Source organism: Puntigrus tetrazona, chromosome 7 (genome assembly GCF_018831695.1).
Source record: "Puntigrus tetrazona isolate hp1 chromosome 7, ASM1883169v1, whole genome shotgun sequence".
In the NCBI taxonomy this organism is placed as follows: Eukaryota; Metazoa; Chordata; class Actinopteri; order Cypriniformes; family Cyprinidae; genus Puntigrus; species Puntigrus tetrazona.
Window position 1 is genome coordinate 34592082 of NC_056705.1, and position 25880 is coordinate 34617961.

Consider the following 25880-nt stretch of genomic DNA (forward strand, 5'->3'; position numbering starts at 1 on the left):
TGCGTTGCAAATTCAGAAGCTCATCTAAAATATTACCTATCTTTGTTGTCCATAGGGAACAAGGAGCGACTGTATTTAACAAATATGTTACATGTTTTAAAGTTATTATCCATGCCTTTTAGCTTTTCAGCTTTGGACATATCCTTGATAATATTTGTGTAACGCAATGTTCCCCCGAAAATGTCCGAGTGAATGATAAATGTGTTTGTTTGGCTCGCAGAAGGGAAATACAGCTCTCCACATCGCTTCACTAGCAGGACAAGGAGAAGTTGTAAAGATCCTGGTCAAGAGGGGAGCGGACATAAACGCCCAATCTCAGGTAGGAACGGGTTTATTGTTGACATTCATGCCAGCAAAAGTTCAATCAAAAAAGAAAAAAAACATTCAAACCTGTGCTCTTTTAGAATGGATTCACTCCCTTGTACATGGCTTCTCAAGAAAACCATTTAGATGTGGTGCGTTATCTTTTGGAGAATGGTGGAAACCAGAGCACCGCAACAGAGGTAAATCATGCGCTTGTAAAATTGTAATAATTGGAATAATAATAAGATTTCTTTGCTTATGTCAAAGTGCTGATTGCCTGCATGCTGTAACAAATACTGACCCTTAACCCTAAACGACACCATAACCTTATTCTTAAAAGTATACCCAGAGAGCATCCAAATACTGTTGGCTAATGCAAGATCAAGTGCATTATTTGAAATGTTATTTTTTCTCTTTTTGCAGGATGGCTTCACACCTCTAGCTATTGCACTGCAACAAGGCCATAATCAGGTGGTGTCCATCCTTTTAGAGAATGACACGAAGGGCAAAGTACGTCTGCCTGCCTTACACATTGCAGCCCGCAAAGACGACACGAAGTCTGCTGCCCTGCTGCTCCAAAATGACCACAATGCCGATGTACAGTCTAAGGTAAATATGGGCGTCAGTATGTTCAAGGAAGGAAATATATATTGAAATGCAAATTGAAATTTGGCTTCAAATGTAAAAAGAAGGTTTATCGATATGATGAAGAACATCATTAAGAATAATGGGGATTTACCAAGCATTAAGGTTGGGTCCCAAGATTTGTTCTGGTAACGGTTCTTTTACATCTTCATTCTTTTTCACGTTTTAGCAAACTAGTGCTTGCAGGTTTAAAGTATTTTATTATTTCAGATGCAGACTGGGTACTGTCAAGTAATACAAAGATAACTACATCTATCCACACATCTATCATTGTTCTCTCTGAGTGCATGCTAGCAACTCACTTTAAAAATGTAACCGATTGAAAGTATTTTCACCGTTGACTTCCATTTGAACAGAACTGTCAGGATTCCGCTCCGTACACATTTTTAACAAACTTTGCAGATTCCCAGAAGACAGAAGCTCTGCTAAAAACATTTTTTTTGTGATCTCTGACCTGCGCAAAGACATTCAAACCCCCACAAATTTTAAATCTGCATGTTTTGGTGGGGGTTGCGGGGTCGGCAATTTTGCATGCTTTGCATGCGTCTATGGTTGCCGTTTGAATCAGACTAATGACTTGCTCAGGGATTGAAATGGTAATCCAGAACAGTTTGGTTGTAATAACTAGTATTTTAATTTAAATCCCCTGATGTTGAGATGTAGAATTTTTGTGCGCTTAAGTATATTGTTAACACCAATTGAAACAAATCATTCGATTCATTCCATACCTTAAGATTCCCATCCCTACTCTGCATGTCACTACTAACAGACCGTTACAGATTCAGCATCTTGTAAAACTTGTCTTGTTTATGGTTGTGTTTGTATGTGATTTGCAGGATGTTTTGGTGTCTTCCATTGTTGTGCCAGATGAAATCTTTTGTCTGTGTTTGTCTTTCTGCGTTTCTCTGTTTCTCTCTCCAGTATAAATGTGCCTGCATCCTGTGTTTCCATCCCGACGCAATCCGGGTTTCACTGTTTTATCTACTTACCCATTACTCTATTTTATCTGTCATAAAAAGCTTTATAAATATAAAGAAACAGCATGCACTTGCGAAATAAATGTGCACTAAAGCGCAGCCTACATTTGCGTGAAAGTGTGCGTGCATGCCTCTTGTGTGCGGTGTGTCTGTGTTTGAGACTGAATGTTTCGTTGTTTTGGAAAATGCCAATAGAGGTATTTATTTTTCTTTTAAGAACGGCCAGTTGTTTATACTATAAGTGCTGTTTTCATTTTCAAAGAAAAACATGCAACATTCAGAATTGTTTTTTTTTTTTTATGATGAAAAATGCCAGTTTATTTTTTGTTTCGGTTTCAAACCAAAATAGTAGTTAAGTGATACATTTAAATATAATTTTAGTCATTTGTTGGCTTATACACATGAAATATTAATATTTATGTATTACTGTTGTCAACTTTTGAGGTTTTGTGAATTGTAGAACATCGAATTAAATGTTTAATCATGTTAACTGTGTTATTTTTGCTTGTAGTCCCGTCTTTTGATAGCAATTCACATGCAGTATTGCACAAAATCTAATTCTTGAGCCATGACCACAATAAAACCATAGTATTGAGTATGTTTTACAGGGGGTTTATTTATTTTATAATGACTTATTGCTGTAATAAAGTGATTGGGATGATCACGTGACCTCATGTAAGTTAATATATCTTTAGGAATGGGTTCCTAGTGGCAGGCTGGGTAATAGATATGGTCCCTCAGAGAAAAATGAAGACCTCTTGCTTCTCTGGCACAGTTTGCATGCCGCCGCTATCAATCCCGAATGTGTTTGAGTGAAATATAACAAGCCTATTTCCTTCCCTGTTTTTGCTGCAACAGATGATGGTCAATAGGACAACCGAGGTAGAGATATTTATCTAGTTCCTCATTTTTCAGCCAACAAAAACTATTGATTTATTGCATTCATTTTTGGTCCTCTTTTTGGCATGTAGAATCGAGCTTTTCTGTTTGTTAACTGCATTTTTAGTTCTTTTGAACCTTTGCATGGCTGGTTAGTCTCGTTCACAGCATCAAACCTATGTCATGTCAGAAATGTCAGTTTTATTTGTAAAATGTATTGAATGAGAACGTTATATCTAGTGCCATGATTGCTGCTGATGTTTATTATAATCAGAGACGGGCTGAAAAGTCAATAATGCAGACAGTGTCTATCCTCTTAATACATCTATAATCCTCCTCATCATAAAATGAACATTTTAGCATTTGCTTACAGTCAGTATTAAGCTGCAAGGGCTCTTTAACATAACTATTAATGCCAAAGTACTGCTTGCTCAGTTGAGTTGAAATTTTATGTATGTTAAAATACTATTATTTATGTCCATTGTTGTAATGTTTTATTAAATGCATTAGTTTTGATACAAATATTCAGACAAGTGAACAACACTGTCTTATATTGGCTTTGCTTGCTACCTTTACTGAAATATTCAGAAGCCTAGGGGAAGCCAGTGACATGGCTTTAATGAAATGGACATTTATTTCATTACCTAAAGGTCAAACAGACCCCAGTGGCACGAATTTGCCTTTTAAAAACAATTGCTTGACTTCCGGCACGCATTAGTGTGATTGCATTAAGCTCTTTAACACTATAATATATAGGCTCTGCTAAGAGGGATTAATCATTCTTTTTCAACATCCATACATCCACCAGAAATAATGTTTGAATGTTTGCAGGTGGCGTATACATTTTTAAACCGTTGTTGTATCAGCGTTATCAGTTATGTTTGGATTATGCATTTTATTGATATTAGTATTACTATTATTATTCATGGAATGATTATTATGTGATGTACATGATGGATGTATGAATGCTAATACCGCAATGCAATATCATACATGTTACAAAAGTATGCCCAGAATGAAGGTTTTGTACATAGTTAGCGGTACATGTATGTACTTTAAAATGGCCAGATTTCTTTAATCTTTGCAGGCGTATTAGGTTTAAATTTGTGCTGTCAAACGATCAATTGAGATTAAACGCATCCAAAATAGAGGTTTTATTTACACGCACATATTATGTCAAAAAAACGTTTCTTTTGGATGCGATTAATCGCAATGAATTTTTTGCCAGCGCTAGTTTTAATGTAATTTTCCACTGCACAGCATGCTGCATCGCATATTTGATTTTGCACCAGCTTTGAACGTGTTTCACACAGTCAATATATTCTTCACACTTTTGTAAATGATGTTTTCACATTAAATCGGACCGTGACTTTCAGAATGGGAAGGTAAGGCAAGAATTTCACATATTCAAACTCCTCTACAATCTTTACCTTCTTATAGTCCAGACATGATTTTATTACTGAAATTATCTGCATATTGCACTTTTGTCTTTGGATTCTTTTATGTTTTCTTTGGTGTTATTCTTTGATCACGTTCCCCTTGTTTCCGTTATACTAAAACTGTACGTCATCTGAAATGTTGTGTCTTTTGTCAAGTTCGGTTAACGACTTCTCGTTATTTTAAGTACATTTATTTGTCTTTTTTTTGGTTTGCATGCCTGTGTCTAGGAGTTTGACGTCTCTTAAAGTTTCTATGTGTATGTTTATGTATGTGTTAGTTGTCAAAATTCAAGTTTAAGGTTTCTTTCCAGACTCCTTCACATGGGACCAAATATGCCTTTGAGGCAGCAATGAGCTCATTTCATTATTTATACTTTCACTACAAGTGATTGCTGCATGCTAACATAGTCTATTAAAACAAGATAAAGTCAGGGTTGCAGTTTTTAGCCGGGGTTGAAGATGCCACTAATTGCAGATCTGAAACCAGCTTTTTAATTGTAAGTTCATGTCTGTTTTCAGATCTGCGTTTATTGACAGCTTGGCTCTAAAACACTGAATGAATGTTGGCTTGTATCTCATGTTTTTTTATGTTATTTCTTTCTTGTGTCCCGTCCTCTCTTTTTCCAGAGTGGATTCACACCCCTGCATATCGCTGCTCACTACGGAAATGTAAATGTCGCAACACTGCTCCTCAATCGAGGGGCCGCTGTGGACTTCACTGCAAGGGTGAGTGTTTACAGCTTTTACATGCATGTACATGACTTCCTTAAAGCGTTAGTTCGACCTAAAATGAAACTTAGCCTGTGTTTTTTTCATCTTCGAAGCGTTCTAGATGTATTTGACTTTCTTCTTTCAGACAATCAAATCAATCAATGAATCGCTTTATTTATATAGCACTTTTATCGTCTTGTGTTAATGCACTGAGCAGTATCAAGTTTGGAGAACAGAGTGTCAGTGATGACAAGATTAAACGCTAAGGTATTTCAGTATTGAGTGTTTCAATAGGATCTTTTAATCAAATCGACGATAATAGAAATGAAGTGTCCCCAACTAAGCTAGCTAGAGATGACTGCAGCAGAGGAACCAAAACTCCATCTGTGACAAAATAGAGAAAAAAAAAGCCTTGGGAGAAACCAGGCTCAGTTCCAGCACTTCGTTTCCAGTTCAATTTTAAACACAACTATGTCAGATTTGTGTAAAGGAGAGAGTGTGTCTGTAGAGACAAATCTAGTCGGAGTTATCTTAAAAACTGAGCAGGCCCATCGAAGCATAACCATGGGACTAAGTGGGAGTACACTTCAGAAGAAGTGAAAAAAGGTCGATCAATCAATCATCAATCATTTTATAGCGCTTTTAACGATACAGATTGTGTCAAAGCACTGAACAGTATCAAATAGAAGAATACAATGATAGGGATGTTATAATGAGAAATTGAACAATTTGTTATTAAATGCAGAGACGGTCTTTATAATCAAATCGATGATAATCGCTAGAGATTAAGTGATAATCACTAGAAATTAAGTATGCGCATTCGTAGTAAAACATCCCTCACACGGCTCTAGGGGGGTGAATGAAGGCCTCCTGTAGTGAATCCATGCATTTTGGTAAAACAAATAAGCATATTTTAAATATGGAAACGTACAAAAAATCTCACTTCTGATGACTGTGGCATGTGGAAGCAGTCCTGGCAAATGGATTAAGACGGATGTGTGGCGTGATTACTGACAGACGTAGAGAGAGAACAAAACAAAACGCCGGTCGGCAAATTTGAAGTACGAACTGAAGATTTTAAAAGAAAAATGTTGAATTTTGATATTAGCCAAGAGGAGACAGGTTTTTTTCTTTGCTCCTAAGTTTCATAAACAGGGGTGTGGCTAGTGGGGGGAAAAGGGTGACAGAGTGCATAGGGGCCCAGAGCTCCAGGGGGACCCACAATCACCTGCTAGCCATTAGGAACACAGAGACATTCGGTTCCAGTAGTGGGCCGATCTCCGAAATAAGGGAGACCTCCTGATATTAGGTGCTGTTTTTAAATTACAGCGCATACAAAACCACCCAAAGCAAATACTCCACAAGCTTGAAGTAATGCTACCTGATGCCTTCTTTCTTTTTAAATGTATATATATATATATATATATATATATATATATATATATATATATATATATATATATATAGATAGATAGATAGATAGATAGATAGATAGATAGATACCAACAGACCACTGTCAGTCACAGTCACCTTAAAGTTATATAAATATACACAGTGACAGATCTGTATTCAGAATTATTAAACAGGACAAAACACAAATTTAAAAAATGTAATAAAACATTATAAATCTGTTGTGTTGATCTGAAGGCAGCTGAACACGTCTGACCAGTAAACAGTTCCTTTGTCAGAGCGAATGTTGATGCCATACACTACTGTACAAATCAGACTTCTATAAAAACATGCTTCTTCAGTGAGCATCCATTATAAAACACTTGCCGAACATTCAATCATACTGAAACGTGGTCATAAAGCCATCAGTGAGCTCACATACATGGTTTGTTTATTTGTATACTAATATTAATGGACTTATTTACTTCATCTGTACAGAATGGGATCACGCCACTACATGTCGCGTCTAAGAGGGGAAACACTAATATGGTTCATCTGCTGTTGGACAGAGGGGCTCAGATTGATGCCAAAACAAGGGTTAGTAACAATTTTTAGCACTTTTGTTTTGTACCTACTGTATACACATCTTATATCAGATACAGTCTGATATAAGTCAGATGTCAGTTATTAATAGAAAAATGGTAAAAGGTGCTATGAAGAGTTTGTATCACACTACTTAATAAGTGTCACATGCATGGCTTTGACTTGTTCACCCAAAGAAAACCCATGCAAACACAAGAAAACATGCAAAATCAACAAAGTAAGGCCTACTGGAACCTTCATTAATTGAAAGTCTCAATCCAGTATGCAGTTGCATGATTGTCAGAAGTCTTTACAGCCTGTGTTACATTCATCGTTATAATCCCATTATAATTACGTCATCCAGTTAAACTTTATAGTCTTAATTTTGCAAATATAATATGTGTTTATATATTAAAATACACATATATTTGTTTTTGCCTGAACTGTAAATGAAATATTAGGGGAAACCACAATTTCTATGTGCAGTAACCAGTGATGACGAGTCACTGTGTGTGTGTGTGTGTGTGTGTGTGTGTGTGTGTGTGGTCTGATTAAAGCCATGACCGGCTGTGTTCTTCTTCAGATTTTGACTGCAGTGTGGAGTCCAGCTGGTTGTGTTCTGTCCTATTCTTCTGCAGTCCCCCTCCTGCAGTGTCTGATGTATCATCCTACACACACACACACACACACACACACACACACACACACACACACACACACACACACACCCCTTTCAAGCTCTGTTGTTACTGACTTCAGCAGTGCCTTTCATGCGCAATAAGCAAAGATGAATACACAGAGGATAAAAGACACAGGAGAGAGACTATATTTGAGAGTGTAGGGGTTAAGGAGAATGTATATAACGTCCCATTTGTTCGTTTGGGTTTTTTTTCGAGTTCCAGAATGCATTGCAGAGTGCTTCGTCATAACATTACGGATGAGAAATTAAGGTGAGAATGTCTGTGTTGCAGGATGGCCTCACGCCCTTACACTGCGCAGCAAGAAGTGGGCATGACACCGCAGTGGAGCTCTTACTGGAGAGAGGAGCCCCTATGCTTGCCAGAACCAAGGTAGCTATTGAAATGAAGACTTTTTTTATTTAACATGATATTCTTTGTTTTGTGTAATAATAAATATAAATTCTGAATTTTAACTGTAATGTGTCGTTGAAGGTAAAGTATAACATTTTATAAAAATTAAAAAATTCAACAATTTCTATACACAAAGAAAATTTCTTAATTTTATGTAATGATATGGCGTTCCTGATAAAACATCTCGGTGAATTGAGAATTTTAAATTTTATTACATTTTTATTAATTTCAGCAACTGTCAATTGAATTCTAAATGCTGCAAAATCGTGTTAATTACTTTGTGTAAGAGTAACTCAATAATGTAATGCACTACTTAACCCATCACCAACCAAAAATAGTTTTCTTTTGCCTCTCCTTAAAGTTTAAATTACATAACAAAATTTACATTACCAAACACATACAGACTAATATGTGATGTCATGATAAAATGTTCTCTTACTTTCTTTTTCAATTTACTCTTGCTGTGTCTAGAACGGTTTATCTCCGCTCCACATGGCAGCGCAGGGTGACCATGTGGAGTGCGTCAAACACCTGCTGCAGCACAAGGCGCCTGTTGATGATGTCACGCTGGACTACCTGACAGCCCTCCATGTTGCCGCCCACTGTGGTCACTACAGAGTTACCAAACTTCTATTAGACAAGAGAGCCAACCCGAATGCTCGAGCATTGGTACATGCATTCGTCCTTTTGTGGGTCTTGTTTTCTCTATAAAGCTTTTAATAATCTTAGACTTTCTTACTTGTTTGCTTCTTTTTAGAATGGTTTCACTCCTCTACACATTGCCTGTAAGAAAAACAGAGTCAAAGTAATGGAGCTCTTGATCAAGTATGGAGCATTCATTCAAGCTATCACTGAGGTATGAGCACAGAGACTAACACTCCCATAAGAACAACATGAAGGTCTCATTTGAGTAAACACACTATAATATATATTACTGATTTATGTTTCAGTGATTTATACTTTAAGTTTACTGATTTGCCAGAATCTTCTTCAAGCCTGCACAGGATTTGTGCTTGGTTTCTCAGAATGCTCTGTAGTTCCCTTTCATTGGCTCACTCTAGAATCAGTGGCATTTCTGAATGTATGCACTGTGAAGACTTTTGAGTTAAGTGCTTCACTCTCACTTTATTTTTCAAGAAGGATGGAATCACTCTGTTTCTGAGGTGGCCTTCTTTTGCCTTTAAAGAACTTACTATTCTTTTTTGGACAGACTAAAGTGGTTAGATACTGACCAGCAGGAAGTGCAATGCTTTCTGCCTGGATGTAGTTTGCTTCCACTTTGTAGAATTCCATAATGAGTTGTCGAGATCTTCAAAGGCGGGATACTTTTGACTTTACCACCATTATGGGTTTAGTGGAGCAAGGGTGTAAGGACATTTTAAAGGATAAATAAATGCTGGTGATATATATATATATATCATTTGGTTTCCACAGTCAGTCTCTACATAGCAGGTTTGTTTTTGACAAAGAGGCTTCTGTGGCTCACATAGATTAAAAAGAAAACAGAGTACCTTTTTGCTCAATACCCCTGTCCAGTGTGTCTGTCTGTGCTTTTCTGCAAAGTGGTGGTTGAAAATCCACGTGGCATAGCAGCACTCAGCTGCGTTCAAGCAGTTCATTCTTTTACACACTTGAGAGCTTGTAATGTCTGCAAGTTGTTCTTGCAGTATTCTCTAGTGTCATAAAGAGAAGCAGAGGTTTTTCACATTGTCTGCCCTCTCCTTCTAAAGGCCAGAATGTGTTTCCAGCGACTATAAATTGGGCATTGACCTGGCTGATAAGTCTTTCCTGTCTTTAATTAAAAAAAAATCATCCGTGACCTGTTGGTAAGGAAAAGGAGCACAGCCACCCAGTCCCTGAGGTGTTATGTCTCTAACATATGTCTGCAACCTTGTATTTCCTTCAAGCCGTGCCATGGTCATTCATGCGGGGCTCAAGGTCCAGTCCAAAAATGTTTATACCCCTCATGACACGGTTGGAGACGTTGCATGTTCTCTCCCTCCGGCACATTCTCAGGTGATCAGATCACCTCATTTAGGCTCAGACAGACATGTGGCCATTCAGAGCCCTATGTCACAGGCTTCAGCAACAGAACACCTGACGCCTCTCTCTGTCCGTCTGCCAGAATGAAGACTTCTGCCAAATATGTCCTGATAGGTTTTTTAGAACTGTATCCCATCCTGCTTCTGCATGTTCAAACAGAAAATGTATTTAGGACTTTGGACAAAATGACTGTTTTGTGACTAAATAAATGTTTCCAGTGTTTCCCCTGCCATTATATTAGCGGGGCGGCCCTCCCTGCAATAGCAACCTAGGGAGCTAAAATCCTGTCGCGCGAGCCAGGCTTTACACGACTGTATTGAGCTCAGCGCAGTTCCGCACCAACGAGCGCGCGCGCACACACAAAAATATGAATTCTGCTCGTCTGTGTGTTAATGAACACAGATGAGCGGTTTCGTTTACTACTCGTACTGAACTGCGGGTGACGTTTCAGTGATATTACCTTCTGCCATCTCATTAAATGAGGACATAAATAACAGGGTGCCAACTCTCACGTATTTGGCTTGAGACACATGCACATCTCACGTTCACATGCGGCCCATGTAAATCTCACGCCAAAATGGCAACCCTGCTTGTGACGTGTGTGTGTGTGTATTTATATAGAAGTCCCAGCTTTCAAATACGAAATTCAACAATAAATTTGATGCACTTTTAATGTGGCGTAATTTATTGTAGCGCCTCGGTTGATCTGATATAGCATATCATGCATCGATTATTACGTCGATGACATTTACATTATGATTACAGTATGTGATGTGTGTTGATCATTTATTTGATTTAAGTTATTAGACTGACGCCGTTGTTTCTCTCTCTCTCTCTCTCTCTCTCTCTAGTCTGGTCTCACACCAATCCATGTGGCAGCCTTCATGGGTCACCTCAACATTGTTCTTTTACTGCTACAGAACGGAGCCTCCCCTGATGTTAGCAATATAGTGAGTGATAATGAGCTGTCTTACAGGCACAGCATGACTACAGGCACAGATAGCGTTAAATAAAACTATGCAAAATATATGTTTTTACTAATATCCATCAGTATACTGAATGAAATTTAGGTTCGGTGCAAATGCCTTTTCATTTTAAGCATTTTTTTAATATTTGCTTAATGAAGATGTCTATGCCTACTTTTTGAGACGGCCTTTGTGGTTTGAGTAAATTATTTAAACAAAAGATTAGAACTCTCTAGAGCATTAAATACCGCCTCTGTATTCTGTCTAAGCGTGGAGAGACTGCTTTGCACATGGCTGCCCGTGCTGGACAGATGGAAGTTGTTCGCTGTCTTCTGAGAAATGGAGCCATGGTGGATGCACGAGCAAGGGTAAAACAAAGGAAAAACTGCATGTGTTCACTTAATATTAATATTTGAGCAATGCTTTTGTCTTATTTGAGGGGGATACAGGTATCCCAGCTGTATTACTCTATTAACTACTATCTTTGAGAGCAGGGTGCCCAGAGAAAGATATTTAGTCCATGCATGATGCAATTTAATGACAAGAAATGAATACACCAAACTGCTATGATTAATCTTTAACACGCTGTTTACTCAAAAAGTGCCTTTATGCACCTATGTACCAATATCAGACTTCTCACCCATCAGGAGGATCAGACTCCGCTTCACATTGCATCTCGTCTGGGTAAGACAGAGATTGTCCAGCTCCTGCTACAACACATGGCTCATCCAGATGCGGCAACCAGTAATGGTTACACCCCCCTTCACATCGCTGCACGCGAGGGACATCTGGACGTTACTTCAGTGCTGCTGGAAGCCGGTGCTTCTCACTCTTTAGCTACCAAGGTCAGCGATAGCCGGATTTTACTTCTCTGTTGAAATAAAAACCCCAAAACTTAAACTTAAAAGTTTACATACACTTTGTAGAATGTGTAAAATGTTCTTATGTAGCTTTTAAAGAACAGTGCAAATAAAAAAAAAGATTTTACATCGCTGTAGGGATTTACCTTCTTGAGCATAAATGAATGATCGCACCATTTTTAATAGCTGATTAATATTTTTGAGAATTATTAACTAGTATTTACTAAAACTACATATATAGTTACAAAAAATACTGCAGTTATTGTTACTGCCACTGAGTTATTATTGTGGTACTAGTCCACGTTAAGTACTATGTTCTGAAGGACTCACTGTCACTCCCTGCTGACAGTACCAAAAACTACATCTGAATATGAATATGTTTTTTTTTAATATTACTAAGGGTATATTAGTATTATGTATAATGTAATATACATTCAGTTAGTATGTTTGACAAGGATCAGCTGTTTTATCTGTTTTTTTGCATTTGCATATTTACAGAAAGGATTCACACCTTTACATGTGGCGTCAAAATACGGTAGCCTGGATGTGGCCAAACTACTTCTACAGCGGCGGGCATCCCCTGATTTTGCTGGGAAGGTAGGCACAAGCAAACTGAACACTGTTGCAAATTTCAAGATTAAGACAAAATTATTCAGTGCATTTTTTTTATTTACACGATTGGTTGGTTGTAGCCTAATTAATAGAATTTTTGGAATGTTGTTTAAAAGAAATACGTTCAGGCTATGTTGACTGCAAGAGTACTGGTAAGCATCGTTTCACTTACTGATAACATTTCTTTAAGAAAAAGAAACAACGTTGTTTTCTTCCTTTTTTCTTTAATAAGGAACCAGGTTTTGATTGCTCTCGAGCTTGCACTCTAATATAGATGACAACCTTACCTACAAACTTACCACGCTATAACAATCCCTGCTAACACGGCTTTTTCATCAAATATTCCATGTGTCAGGTTTGATTTAATGCTTTTTGCGATGCTAACAGTTCTCCCTTAATCATGTTGCACTGACCATCATCCCAGCAGAATGGTCTTACTCCTCTACATGTTGCTGCTCACTATGATAACCAGAAGGTGGCGCTCCTGCTTTTGGACAAAGGAGCATCTCCCCATGCCACAGCCAAGGTGAGATGATGTCAGCGTAAAATATATAAAACGTGCTTTTTTCCCTTTGAAATTTAATTTCACGTTTCTTTTTTCTCTTGCAACCTCTCTTCTGGCTTCACCAAGCCTAACTGTACTCTGTGTGTTTTCTCCGTTCACGTAGAATGGATACACTCCCCTTCATATAGCAGCAAAAAAGAATCAAATGGAAATAGCTACCACCCTCCTACAGTACGGAGCTGAGACCAACATCCAGACCAAACAGGGTGTGATGCCGCTCCATCTGGCTTCTCAAGAGGGACACAGTGAGATGGCAGCTCTCCTTCTGCAAAGAGGAGCTAATGTCAATGTGCCCACTAAGGTGTTTAAGTATAGCCAAGGCCCAGACTATTATCAAAGACTTTATTTCAGTTAAATTCTAGCTTTGTTGTATAAAGGTTTGATTGGTTTATCTATTTATTAATGTTTTTTTCAGAGTGGACTTACATCCCTTCATCTTGCTGCCCAAGAAGACAAAGTAGGTGTTGGAGAGATTTTAGTTAAGCACGGTGCCAACTTTGACCAACAAACCAAAGTAAGAAGATCATTATTATATCCCAGAGTACGATATTTTCCCCAATAACTATCGCTGAGGCTGACGATACGATCTCTGTTTCAGTTGGGATACACACCTCTTATCGTTGCCTGTCACTATGGAAATGCAAAGATGGTCAATTTTCTGTTGAAGAGTGGGGCAAGTGTCAATGCTAAAACGAAGGTATTTTATATAAAGACAATTTTACGTTTAAACAAATAACCACAGTATGCGCTGGTTTCCACGTAAAAAATTAATGTAATTCACATTAAATAGCAATGTGCATGTTGTGAAATATAACATTTGTGTTCTTGTCAGAATGGTTACACACCTCTACACCAGGCTGCGCAACAAGGGAACACACACATTATTAATGTCTTACTCCAACATGGAGCCAAACCCAATGCCATCACTGTGGTGAGTACACACACACACACACACACACACACACACTCCATTTGAACGTTATTGAATAAAATCAGTATAAAATGGACCCTATAGTGCAGACCTTTGAAAGGCTTTTTCTTAGTGTCTGTCGCACATAATACATGTATTTACTATTATGGTAAGTAACCATAAACCTAATCCTAACCTTAACCATATAGCAAGTACATGTAGTTAACTAATATTACTCAATACTTAAATGTATAATTACTCTGTAACAAGGACACCTTAAAACAAAACATAGCCAATGTCTTTCATTTTTCTTTAATTGATATTGGTATGATATTATGTCCTCTGCTGTGTAGAATGGAAACACCGCTCTTGCCATCGCGCGTCGCCTTGGTTACATTTCTGTGGTTGACACTCTGAGAGTAGTCACAGAGGAAATTGTCACTACAACAACGGTACGTTTACCCTAGAATGCGCCTTCTTAGGAAGTTCATAAAAATACGTGCATTGTGGATTTTAACTAGATTAACAACAACGACAAAACACGCTTGTTTCTATGTAGACCGTGACAGAGAAACACAAGCTAAATGTGCCAGAGACCATGACAGAAGTCCTTGACGTGTCTGATGAAGAGGGTGAGTGTGACAACCTATTATTTTATTGCTTTATTATTTCCGTCAGTCAGTCCATCATTCACTCAATCTTGGAATATTTCCTAAAGTATGTTGGCAAGTCTAAAATTTCCAACATATGTTGACAATTTTTTTGTCGTGTATTTGGTTTCTGATGTGTATTACCATGGAATTTCTTGCAGTTTCAAGACAGGTAGATGATGGGGCTATGTCTGATGATTCTATTGATTTTGAAGGTATAGAGTGACATAGCATGGATTGGTGTGGTGTAATAACTCAACCTATTTACTGGTATTCATAATAGCTGTACTAGGATTGGGCGATATGGTAATTTTTCATAAGTTCACCGTTACTCGATATTATCGTGTAGGATTGGGAGGGGGCAAGAGAGAGACTGTAGGCTATTTCATAAATATTTGGTGATAACCCATGCTTACATGAGAGAGAGAGAGAGAGAGAGAGAGAGAGAGAGAGAGAGTGAGAGAGAGAGAGAGAGAGGAATCACCAATAAAACGGAAATAATATACTTTCAAACACACTGACATGTTAAATATAAAAATATTTAAAACAGCTAATTCATATATTCGGATACAGCATTCATATGTCGCTATTAGGGCCGCTTTAGACTGATAACTTATTAACTGCATGTGTATTATAGCAATTATGAAAAATAAGCATCAATGTTTTAAGTTAATAAAAGGAAATGCTGCAGTGATGGATGCAGTTTCGTCACGTTTATTATTAACTGTTGAAGAAAAGATGTCTAAAATGTGTCTCTTTTAGAATTTTTGACATAATTTGTGGTTATCAATTTTGTTGAGCATGTTTTTTTTAAACATTTCCAATGAGGTGAAGAAGCCTAATTTGCATGAGTGTGCGGCGCTGAGGTGAAATAGCGAGGCAATTCGATAATAATATCCCATACGAATAGGCTGCCTAATAATAATATTAATAATACTAAAAAAAGTAGTTTTATACATTAATAGGAGAATGAGCCTAATATCTCTGACTATTGTCGATACATGATGCTATCGTCTAACGCCACAACCATAAGTTGTACTACATATGCAAGAAGTTTGTGTGACATGAACTGGCTACATTCAAATCTATACATTTACATTTACCTTTGAAGTTGTTAATTATTTTTCATGACCTCAATTATACGTATTGTTTAATTTTTGCTGTCATTTATTGGAATTGCAGTGCAGCCAATAAGTTAATAAGGCACTGTAAGGCATGGCTGGGAATTTTTTTTGTTTTATTACATTTGTGAATATCATATTTTCATATTAGCATATTTTCCTGGCAAAACCAATCCTACTAAAACCACATTATCTCATATAGCTATATATATATATATATATTTTACTATCATACCAGTTTTCTGTGAAATTTGTGTGTGTTTGTATTTAAAAAATATAACCATTGTGTGTGTGTGTATATATATATATATATTTTTATATATTTATTTCATATTATATATACTCTAGGCATATATATGCAACTGAAAGCCAAATTTGTGTGTGTGTGTGTGTGTGTGTGTGTGTGTGTGTTTTTTTTTTTTTTTCCACACTCTTTACAGTATGCAACTGAAAGCCACTCGATGTGGCTTATGTCCACTCAGCGCACAGGCTAGAGACACTGCCCCTGCTGGCCATAATGTGGCAGAGCAGCTTCATTTAGCCTGCCCTTGACTTTTACTGCTCTAGGACTGCTTCGGTGTAGATTGCTGTCATACAAAATCATAGAGGCTTGCTGATACATGCACTCTTTAGCAAATATAAATGGAAAGAACGAAGAGTCCGTTAAGTAAAGGTTTCGTGCATTTACGTGTGTATACAACGCTTCCAGGGTTTTTTTATGTTAAGGTCTCTTAAACAAGTGATTCTTTTATTATAACAATACTTTTACTTTGTTTGTAGCTGTACGGGATTATAGTAATAGCATCATCTGTCTTTCTGCAGGTGATGACACCATGACAGGTGATGGTGGAGAATATTTGAGAGCAGAGGATTTAAGAGAGTTAGGAGACGACTCTCTACCCGGCCAGTACCTGGATGGCATGAACTACTTGCGCTTCAGTTTAGAAGGGGGCCGATCAGACAGGTACGATAGTTTTGATCCTTAAAGAGACACTCCACCCCAAAATGAAAAATTGTGTAATTAATCACTTACAATCATGTTGTTCCAAAACCCGCAAAAGCTTAGCTCTTCCTCAGAACACAATTTAAGATATTTTGGATTTTGACTGCACAGTAATGAACACTATCAAGATCCATAAAACTGGTTCAATCTCTGTTTTATGAAGTGACGAGAATAACTTTTGTATGCTGACACAGAAGAGCGCTGTTTACGTTCAGTGAGAACTTTTTAAAATGGCGGTACAGTGATGCTGAGAGACAAAGAGGAGCTGAATTGTTGTTCACAAAAAGTTTCTTGTCGCTTCACAACGTTACAGTTGAAGCACTGATGGAAGATAATGAAGAGTGTACTGATGATGTCTTTCATACTTTTTCGGACCTTGACCGCCTCTTGGTTTTCATCCAAAGCATCTTAAATTGTGTTCCGAAGACGAACAAAGCTTTTATGGGCTTGGAATAGCAACCTTTTAATAAAATACAAGATGATCAATAGAGTTATGCTCATTTTCGAAAACCTGCTATTTTCCTATAGTGCACTTTGTCAAACATAAAATTAGCAAATTGTCATTTGTGACTCATATTCCTCTTTCCGTCAATGCTGACATAGTCGCTTACAAAGGTATGTGAGGAACACTGCACTCTCTATATATCAGTAATCATATTAAAGATGATCCACTATTTCTGTTCTACTACACTGTATTTTTAGAGCTACTACTGGTTGTATGGATTATTATCAGAAATTATTATTTCTGTATTGTTTAAAGTTGTATATAAATAAAAGATGGCAAACTGTTGACTGACGTTGTGTATACTGTATGTTTTTCTTTAGTTTGGACAGGTCTTATACACCCACTCACCAAAGTTACTACCCAGCGAGACATTATGGGATGATGGAGGATATGATATACAGTAACCAGGTAAAGTTGACAATTATTTCATATATATTTTTTTAAATTGTAAAATATCTTGGCTTTCAGGAATTGAATGATTAATTAAAAGAGTTGTTAAAGATCCTGCCTTCTTGAATTCTGCATTTCATCTCTGTATTAGTAGACAAAGGCCCAATTTTAAAAAGATGACTTTATCCGCTCCAGGTGTCTTCACTTGGAAGAGAGAATGAAAAGGACTCATATAACTGGGAAACAGAGAACTTGGACAACATAGCACTTTCCTCAAGTCCTGCTCATTCTGGGTATGGAAAAAAACACCCTGCTTCCCATCAGACACATTCATACGGTTTTATATGTTACTTATTGGCCTCGCAGGCATTTCCTTGGCATTAAAGGTATTCTATTTTTATAATAATATGCGTACATAATCTGCACGCATTTTTAACAACCAGAAACCTGTAGGAAGCCGGCCTTGAAAGTTACCATACTACTACTCACTTACTGCAAGTTCATCTGTTTTTCAAACGTTCTCTCTTTCTGACTTTTTCTCTCTGATGGATGGTATTTTTGGTCTTCAGCCGTTGTTCTCCGTGTCATGACCATGACAATAGCAGGTGACTGCAACGTGTCATTTGATCTCAGACCTCCTCTGCTCTTTTCAGTGTGCACAGAAATCACTTAGTCTGCCATCTTCTTGCTATGCCTTTTTGATTATTACAATTTGTAATAGGCATGTGTGTGTGTGTGTGTGTGTGTGTGTGTGTGTACATATATTTACTTCATTAAGATACTAAAAGGCACTGCAAGTTTGAAGTCATCTGAATGTTATTTGTCATTTCACAAACATTTCTTGGAGACTAACACAGTATTTGTTCGTTTCTCATTTGTTTTTTAACCTATGTTTATTCATGGATTTTGTGACAAGCAAAACACTATTACTGTAACATTACTATAACTTAACTTATTATTATTGTATAACAATATAGTATAATAAATCCTTAATTTGAATGTATCGTAGATACATACCTATACAAATTGAGCCATACAACAAAATTATACATTTTGTTTCAGAAAATACTCTGTGATTATTTTTAATGCTGACCTGCTTTCTGTGAGGAACGATTTTGAAGAATTAGAAAGCTTGTGTTTATGAACAAAGATCCAGATTAACCAAGTTGACTACTGAAAGTGAATTACCATAACCAGCACAAAAAGCGATTGCATAAGAATTTAAGTTTTGGAAAAATCAACATACATATACACAAACGAGAGCATTTTTTGTTTGCTATGCATGCGTCTCTAGGTTTGTATATCCACATTTCCAGAAATTTGTGCAGGTGCTGTGTGTGTGTGTGTGTGTGTGTGTGTGTGTTTGCATGAAAATCAAACACAGATGTATGTTGTCTTGAGAGTGTTATCCGCCGGGATCTCATGGGTATTTGTATGTATTTCACACAGTGCGGTTCAGTAGTAAATGTAGTTCTGCCATACATTTATGTTTGCATAGACAATAAAATGTACAATATTACCGCATTAACTTCATCGGAAAACGTTGCTAATTTACAACTGTATGGGCATACATATTTACAAACCATAATTAATGTATATTGAATTTATGTAATTAATGGTTGATATTGTATCTGTGATCATGGAGGTTATAAATTCAGTCATCTAATTTATTAATTTAACTTGGTTAGAATTTATTCTTAATTTAGCCATCAATTTAATTGTTTAACCAAAACATGTGTTTGCCATAGTATATAAAATAAGCTTCAATACACAGTGATAAGCAACTAGAAAAAAAAAAACTATTGAATGCACAACAAAACAAAAATAAACGTCATTTTATTCATCAGTCCATCCATATTGTACATTTCAGTATCTATGCAAGCGTGCAAAAAATAATGTACCTGTAATCGTCACATACTAATAATACCCCCTTATAAACAAATGAGACCGGGCTGGAATATCATGATCCCTTGTGATGACTTGTGATTTCATGACATGCACATGGTTTTCATTAAACACAAAATGTCACTAAACTCTTACTTCATCTGAAGATATGGTGCCAGTGTATATAAGTATATTTTTAACATTGTACATCCTCAATGCAGTTTCTTAGTCAGCTTCATGGTGGATGCTCGAGGAGGTGCCATGCGTGGATGTCGCCACAATGGCCTGCGACTGATCATTCCACCTCGAAAATGCAGTGCCCCTACTCGAGTCACCTGTAGACTGGTGAAAAGGCACCGTCTGGCAACCATGCCTCCCATGGTAGAGGGTGACGGTCTCGCTAGCAGGCTGATTGAAGTTGGACCCTCTGGAGCTCAGTTCCTTGGGTAAGCAGCTATTGGTTCGAGTTTGTTTAGCAGTTCGGAACGATAGTGAAATCCGGACACAATAAAACGTGTTGAGATTGCAGTATCTTATTGCTATTGAAACCTTTTTTATATTGGCTACACTGGAAAGACTTGCACACCAGTTTGTAAACCATATGCTTTTAGTTTAAAGCCATTTTTTAGCTTTAATGTTTACAACAATTTCACTTTTGTACAATTCTACAAAATACTGCAACATACTTAGATACATTTTACTGTTGCAAGGTAAAAAAAAAGAGAGAACTCCTGTAGCAGATCTAGAAAGGTGGTGCTGGGGTGGAGGAGGGCTCACACACAGTACTGAGATGGATCAGGTTGGAGTACAAATAATTCAGGTTGCTTAGAAAGTAAAGAAATATTGATTTACTGTGTTGCCAGATTGAAAGCGTTTTATGACTGAAATATGCATTGGTGTTAATTCTAAATTAGTTAATGATTGTTTAAAGTGTAAAATAACAATAAAAATTATAAATTTTATTAGTAGCAGTATATAAAATAATAATAATAATAATATGCAAAGGAAGCAGTTTAAACAGTGCTTTGATGAAATAGTGTACAATGCTGTTATGGACTTGTTTGCTGCTTTTATTACTCACCTCTTATTAAAATGACTGATCGTGCTCTTGCATTTCTGTATTTAACAAGATTGTAACCTTAAGCTTTGTTAATTATTGTTTTATTATTTATTTATTTTGCTAAATGGCTTGCAGTGAAATTCATTGTACCAGCAAAATGAAGCTTTCTTAAATTGCTCCATGATTATATGTTTTTCCCTTGCTGACTAACAATTGATGAATGGAAATCTACATATAGTCCAAGTACAGGGCTGTGTTTTATATTGCTCCACATCCTTAAATAGAGTCTTATTTGAAGAACAGCCATTTCAGTGTGCGAAACCGTAGTGGGCATTTAATTCAATAATGCACCTCAGTGGCAAGTGCACAGCCAATGTACACTCAACAGATAGTCGCTAAAGAATAGTGTTGCATCTAATGACGTTCTCGGCCTCATCAAAAGATTGCACCTGCATCATGTTCTACTCATCCTTGCGATGTATTCTACACATATTAAACTTCCTTTGAGGATGTGGTCTTTCGTAGCTTTCCTTCTCCCATTTTGGAGAAACAGGACTTCCTGCAGACAACTGTGGGGAATAAAAGAACAGAAAAGACCAAAATGACTACACAAGTTACACGGGGCTTTGGGAAAGTTGCGACGTAACCGAGTTCACTTGTTGCCCAGCGCTCAGCTGCACATGTCTTCTTCCATGGGGACCCCTAGGCAATAGTTTGACACAACATCAAAGTCACTGACAAAGCCTTTCAATTGAAACTGTTCCTCAATTTAGCCATTCTGAAAATGATATAATACCCTTGACTTATCCTTGATATAAGGGGCCCATCATCTACCTTAGGGCCACTGGTTTAAATATAGGTATATTATTATAGTATATTCAAGTTAGTAATATACCTTATTAAGAAATAAAGAAATATACCATACAGTCTAAAATATCTTATGACTTGTTTTCTGGTCCAGGGTCATATATTTATGTGTGTGTGTGTATATATATATATATATATATATATATATATATATATATATATATATATATATATATATATATATATATATATATATATATATATATATATATATATATAAACATGAACACAAACAATATGCCAACATTTTCATGGCAATAGGAGTTGAACTGGCCTTGGTTTTTAAGAAAATAAACTAGAAAATAATTACAATATCAGTTGCTTATTACATTTAACAGCAACCAACAAAATAATACATTGTTTATTATTGTAAAAGTTCTAGCGTTTGACAAATAATGAAGCATATGTATTACAAAAAAAATACAGTTAATAAACCTTATATGCAAAATCTTTTTAAAAAGGTAATGTACTTTAACTAAAAACAAAGGAATTTAAACTCTTCTGACTTTTCTATTCTAAATGGAAATGGATCTACACAGAACTCGACAATATACCATGTATGCTCTCTTTTCTCACTGCTGCTATTGGATGACAGTAAGCTCCACCTCCCTACTGCCCCGCCCCCTCTGAATGAGGGTGAGAGTTTGGTTAGCCGCATTCTGCAACTGGGCCCACCGGGGACAAAATTTCTGGGGTAGGAGTGACACATAAATCAACCAATGGATGCCAGTCCCACTTTCTCCTTTCACACTTATCTTCCTTTTTAATTGTGTTTGGTTGTATTCTGCTTTCACTGTGAAGTGTCTCTGTATAGTATTGTATGGTACCATAGGTGCACCCTAGTGTCATTTTTTTTTTTCCATTTTAGTCTTTATTACTCATGATTGTTTCCAAACTTGTTGAAACCGATTAACGAATTGTGGATATACTTGTATACATCCCTATCAAAATTTCACAGGTTTGGGAAATTCATGATCAACACAACATTCCCAAGACATACTATTTGTAGTGATTGTCATACTTGTAGTGAAGTGTGTTGTTCTAAATCACGTGCTTCCTTTAGCTCCTTTTTGAATGTTTGTACCCAGCTTTTTGTGCTCATCTCTTTTTTTTGCCATTTGCTGAGCTACTTTTGTTGCAGCATGAATTTCAGTGGTTGTTTCAGTGCATTTTTAGGTATCAACATAATACGATTGTTGTTATATGTGGCAGGTACGTTGTTGCATATTTATGAAGGTTTTTACTCATATAGGCCGTGGTCTAGTAGGTATGGCCAATTTTAATCAAATATTAAGACTTGTATCAAGTGATATCAAGGTGTTTCAGCGCTGAAATTAAAACAAATTAAAAGCCATGTCCAGTTGCATTTCATAAACTTATTAAAAATGTACTTTTTGTGTTTGTTTTTAAACATTCTAATGAAATAAAGTACAATACAATACTCATTACTTATGTACAGCCTACATGATATATAAACTTTATATACATGATGGCAACTTTACCGTTACTATGTAGATATATATAGTTTGTATTTAAATATAGAATTCATAACACATAATCACACACACTCACACATTTTTTTTTATGACTAACATTCTTTAACTTTCTGCTGGGTGTTAGGCCGGTGATTGTGGAGATCCCTCACTTCGCGGCTCTAAGAGGAAAAGAGAGGGAGCTGGTGATCTTACGCAGTGAAACGGGAGAGAGTTGGAAGGAGCATCATTGTGAGTACACAGAAGAAGAGCTCAACCAGATCCTCAACGGCATGGATGAGGGTAAGAAAAAAAATGACCAATGCCTTACTTCTTTCTAACATAGTGACGCAGTCAATACGCAACTGAATGTCCCCTTTCTAAATCAGCTGCTGTATACATGCGTTATTATTATTATTCCTTTTTAGGACTGGACCCACCAGAAGAGTTGGAGAGAAAGCGAATCTGTCGCATCATCACTCGGGACTTTCCACAGTATTTTGCTGTGGTGTCACGAATCAAGCAGGACAGTAATCTCATTGGTCCAGAAGGTGGCATTCTGAGTAGCACGGTGGTCCCTCAAGTACAGGCTGTCTTCCCAGAGGGAGCTCTTACTAAACGCATCCGTGTCGGCCTGCAGGTAGCAGACATTTCATAAAATACAACATAGAATCGTAATGCACACAGTTTTATTTTATTTAAATTATATTTTCTTTTATTCCTCAGTTATTGCTGTTCATTTAGTCATCTTAGTCATTCACAATATTTTTTCAATTGCTGCTAGTGTAACAAATGACAGTGAGATGCAATGTGTTACTTTTTATTAATTTGCTCCGAGCTGATTGTTCTGATAGTTGTATTCATTATTGCCTTTGCTTTTTGGCTAGGCTCAACCAATGAGTATTGACGTAGTGAGGAAGAATTTGGGTAATAAAGCCACATTCAGCCCTATAGTCACTCTGGAACCACGGAGGAGGAAATTCCATAAACCCATTACCATGACCATCCCTGTCCCGAAGAGCTCCGCTGACCCAATCCTTGGGGGCTTTGGAGGTGGAGATACTCCTACGTTACGTTTGCTATGTAGCATAACAGGTGAGAAAGTTTACTCTATCCCAAAATAAAAATGTTGTCATTAATCACTTACTCCCATGTAAAAGCTTAGTTTATCTTCGCAACACAATTTAAGATATTTTGAATGAAACAGGCTTTTGACTGTTTCATTGACTGCCAAATAATGAACACTGTCAAGGCCCAGAAAAGTATGAAAGACATTAGTTTTGCATTCTTTACATACAAAAAGTATTCTTGTTGCATTTTGGGGTTGAGTTACTCTTTAAAGGTGTAGCACTACAACCCGTGGCATTGGTTGAGTTATTTAGAGCCTAGAATGATATACTTGCACTGAGATTAATGGTGTACTTCTGATTTTAAATTAAAAGTCTTAAGGATTTCTGGTTATATGTCATATGCCATTGTTGTTGTTCCTGAATTGTCACTTGAAATTCATGTTTGGAAGAAGATGTTACTGTACATTTTTACAGAGGAGAAAAAGTCTAAATATATATATAGGACAAACCAAAATCAATTATCAATTGAACTTTGTTACTAAATTTAAAAACATGTTTGGATTTATTTTGTAACCAAAGACAATTGTTGCACGTTTAGGTGGGACCACTCCTGCTCAATGGGAGGATATCACTGGGACAACTCCATTAACATTCACCAATGACTGTGTGTCTTTCACCACAAATGTGTCCGCCAGGTATTTTCTCTACAAGAATTGCATTTTTTATACAGTATATATATATTACGTGCATATATACTATTCTGTCTTTTTATTCTTTGCTTTTGAATTATCACTTTTCAAATATACATATACATAACACCAATTTCTCCCATATTTTCTTCATCAGATTCTGGCTTATAGACTGCAGGCAGATGCAGGAGTCGGTGAACTTTGCCACTCAGGTGTATCGTGAGATCATCTGTGTACCTTACATGGCCAAATTCGTCATCTTTGCCAAAACACATGACCCTATTGAGGCTCGACTGCGCTGTTTCTGTATGACCGATGACAAAATGGACAAAACTTTGGAGCAGCAAGAGAACTTCACAGAAGTGGCACGTAGCCGAGATGTGGAGGTGAGTCATGGGTTCAATCCAGCAATATTTCTCCGTGTTGTTTTATCTAAATGAGTGATTCCCAATTAGTTGTCCTTGATTGGTAAATGGTTGGGAGTTTTATTTTACTGAAGTGGTTTCAATTATTGCACATCATATTGTAAAAAAATGTTTTATGTGATTGACAAGCTGAGAGACCATATCAAATTAGGGTGGACGTTATTATCAGAAGTGAAGTAATATCAACTGGTTTAGTAACTGAGTGGGAAACTAAAGCTTTGGAGCAGTTTAACTTTAACTTAGACTAGACTGACTAGAGTAGATGACTTTATCTGGTTCTAAACAGTTAGTTACACCCTAAAATAAAGACATTGTCTATGTGACTTTGTTCTGCTCTCCTCGCATTAATCAACAGGCTATTTTCTCAGTCACATTGTTCCTGTTTGTCCCGCTCTTGTGGTGTACAATTTAGTAATTATTCATAATAAGCATATAATATTCTCCCCAACACTTAAATTACCATAAACATTTAGGAAATTATTTTACAATCACCCACACATGCACGTTTCAATGCATTTTTAACAAAGATACTTGTATTATGTTGCATTTTAGGTATTAGAAGGTAAACCAATCTATGTAGACTGTTTCGGAAACCTGGTTCCTCTAACAAAAAGTGGCCAGCATCATGTCTTCAGCTTCTATGCCTTTAAAGAGAATCGACTGGCTCAAAGTAAGTCAACTTTATATATAAAGTAAGTCAATATATATATATATATATATATATATATATATATATATAGAATAAGAATTCATACAGTGGTTTAACTACACAC

General features: G+C 36.7%; 1 protein-coding gene across 1 annotated transcript in view; it reads left to right on the top strand.

The window, feature by feature from the left end:
* The window catches only part of ank2b (ankyrin 2b, neuronal), a 58631-nt gene that overhangs the window by 23463 nt on the left and 9288 nt on the right, over positions 1-25880 (top strand). Inside the window, exons 4-38 of the mRNA XM_043243228.1 lie at positions 221-319; positions 405-503; positions 727-912; positions 2784-2807; positions 4181-4189; positions 4871-4969; positions 6842-6940; positions 7897-7995; positions 8488-8685; positions 8774-8872; positions 10911-11009; positions 11294-11392; positions 11672-11869; positions 12383-12481; positions 12921-13022; positions 13165-13362; positions 13477-13575; positions 13660-13758; positions 13894-13992; positions 14325-14423; positions 14531-14603; positions 14783-14836; positions 16565-16706; positions 17349-17360; positions 17571-17658; positions 17836-17933; positions 18210-18245; positions 19746-19970; positions 22047-22145; positions 23072-23226; positions 23352-23563; positions 23811-24018; positions 24592-24688; positions 24840-25068; positions 25660-25770. Coding sequence (XP_043099163.1) covers positions 221-319; positions 405-503; positions 727-912; positions 2784-2807; positions 4181-4189; positions 4871-4969; positions 6842-6940; positions 7897-7995; positions 8488-8685; positions 8774-8872; positions 10911-11009; positions 11294-11392; positions 11672-11869; positions 12383-12481; positions 12921-13022; positions 13165-13362; positions 13477-13575; positions 13660-13758; positions 13894-13992; positions 14325-14423; positions 14531-14603; positions 14783-14836; positions 16565-16706; positions 17349-17360; positions 17571-17658; positions 17836-17933; positions 18210-18245; positions 19746-19970; positions 22047-22145; positions 23072-23226; positions 23352-23563; positions 23811-24018; positions 24592-24688; positions 24840-25068; positions 25660-25770 — 4041 coding nt within the window. The remainder of the gene's footprint in view (positions 1-220; positions 320-404; positions 504-726; positions 913-2783; positions 2808-4180; positions 4190-4870; positions 4970-6841; positions 6941-7896; positions 7996-8487; positions 8686-8773; positions 8873-10910; positions 11010-11293; positions 11393-11671; positions 11870-12382; positions 12482-12920; positions 13023-13164; positions 13363-13476; positions 13576-13659; positions 13759-13893; positions 13993-14324; positions 14424-14530; positions 14604-14782; positions 14837-16564; positions 16707-17348; positions 17361-17570; positions 17659-17835; positions 17934-18209; positions 18246-19745; positions 19971-22046; positions 22146-23071; positions 23227-23351; positions 23564-23810; positions 24019-24591; positions 24689-24839; positions 25069-25659; positions 25771-25880) is intronic.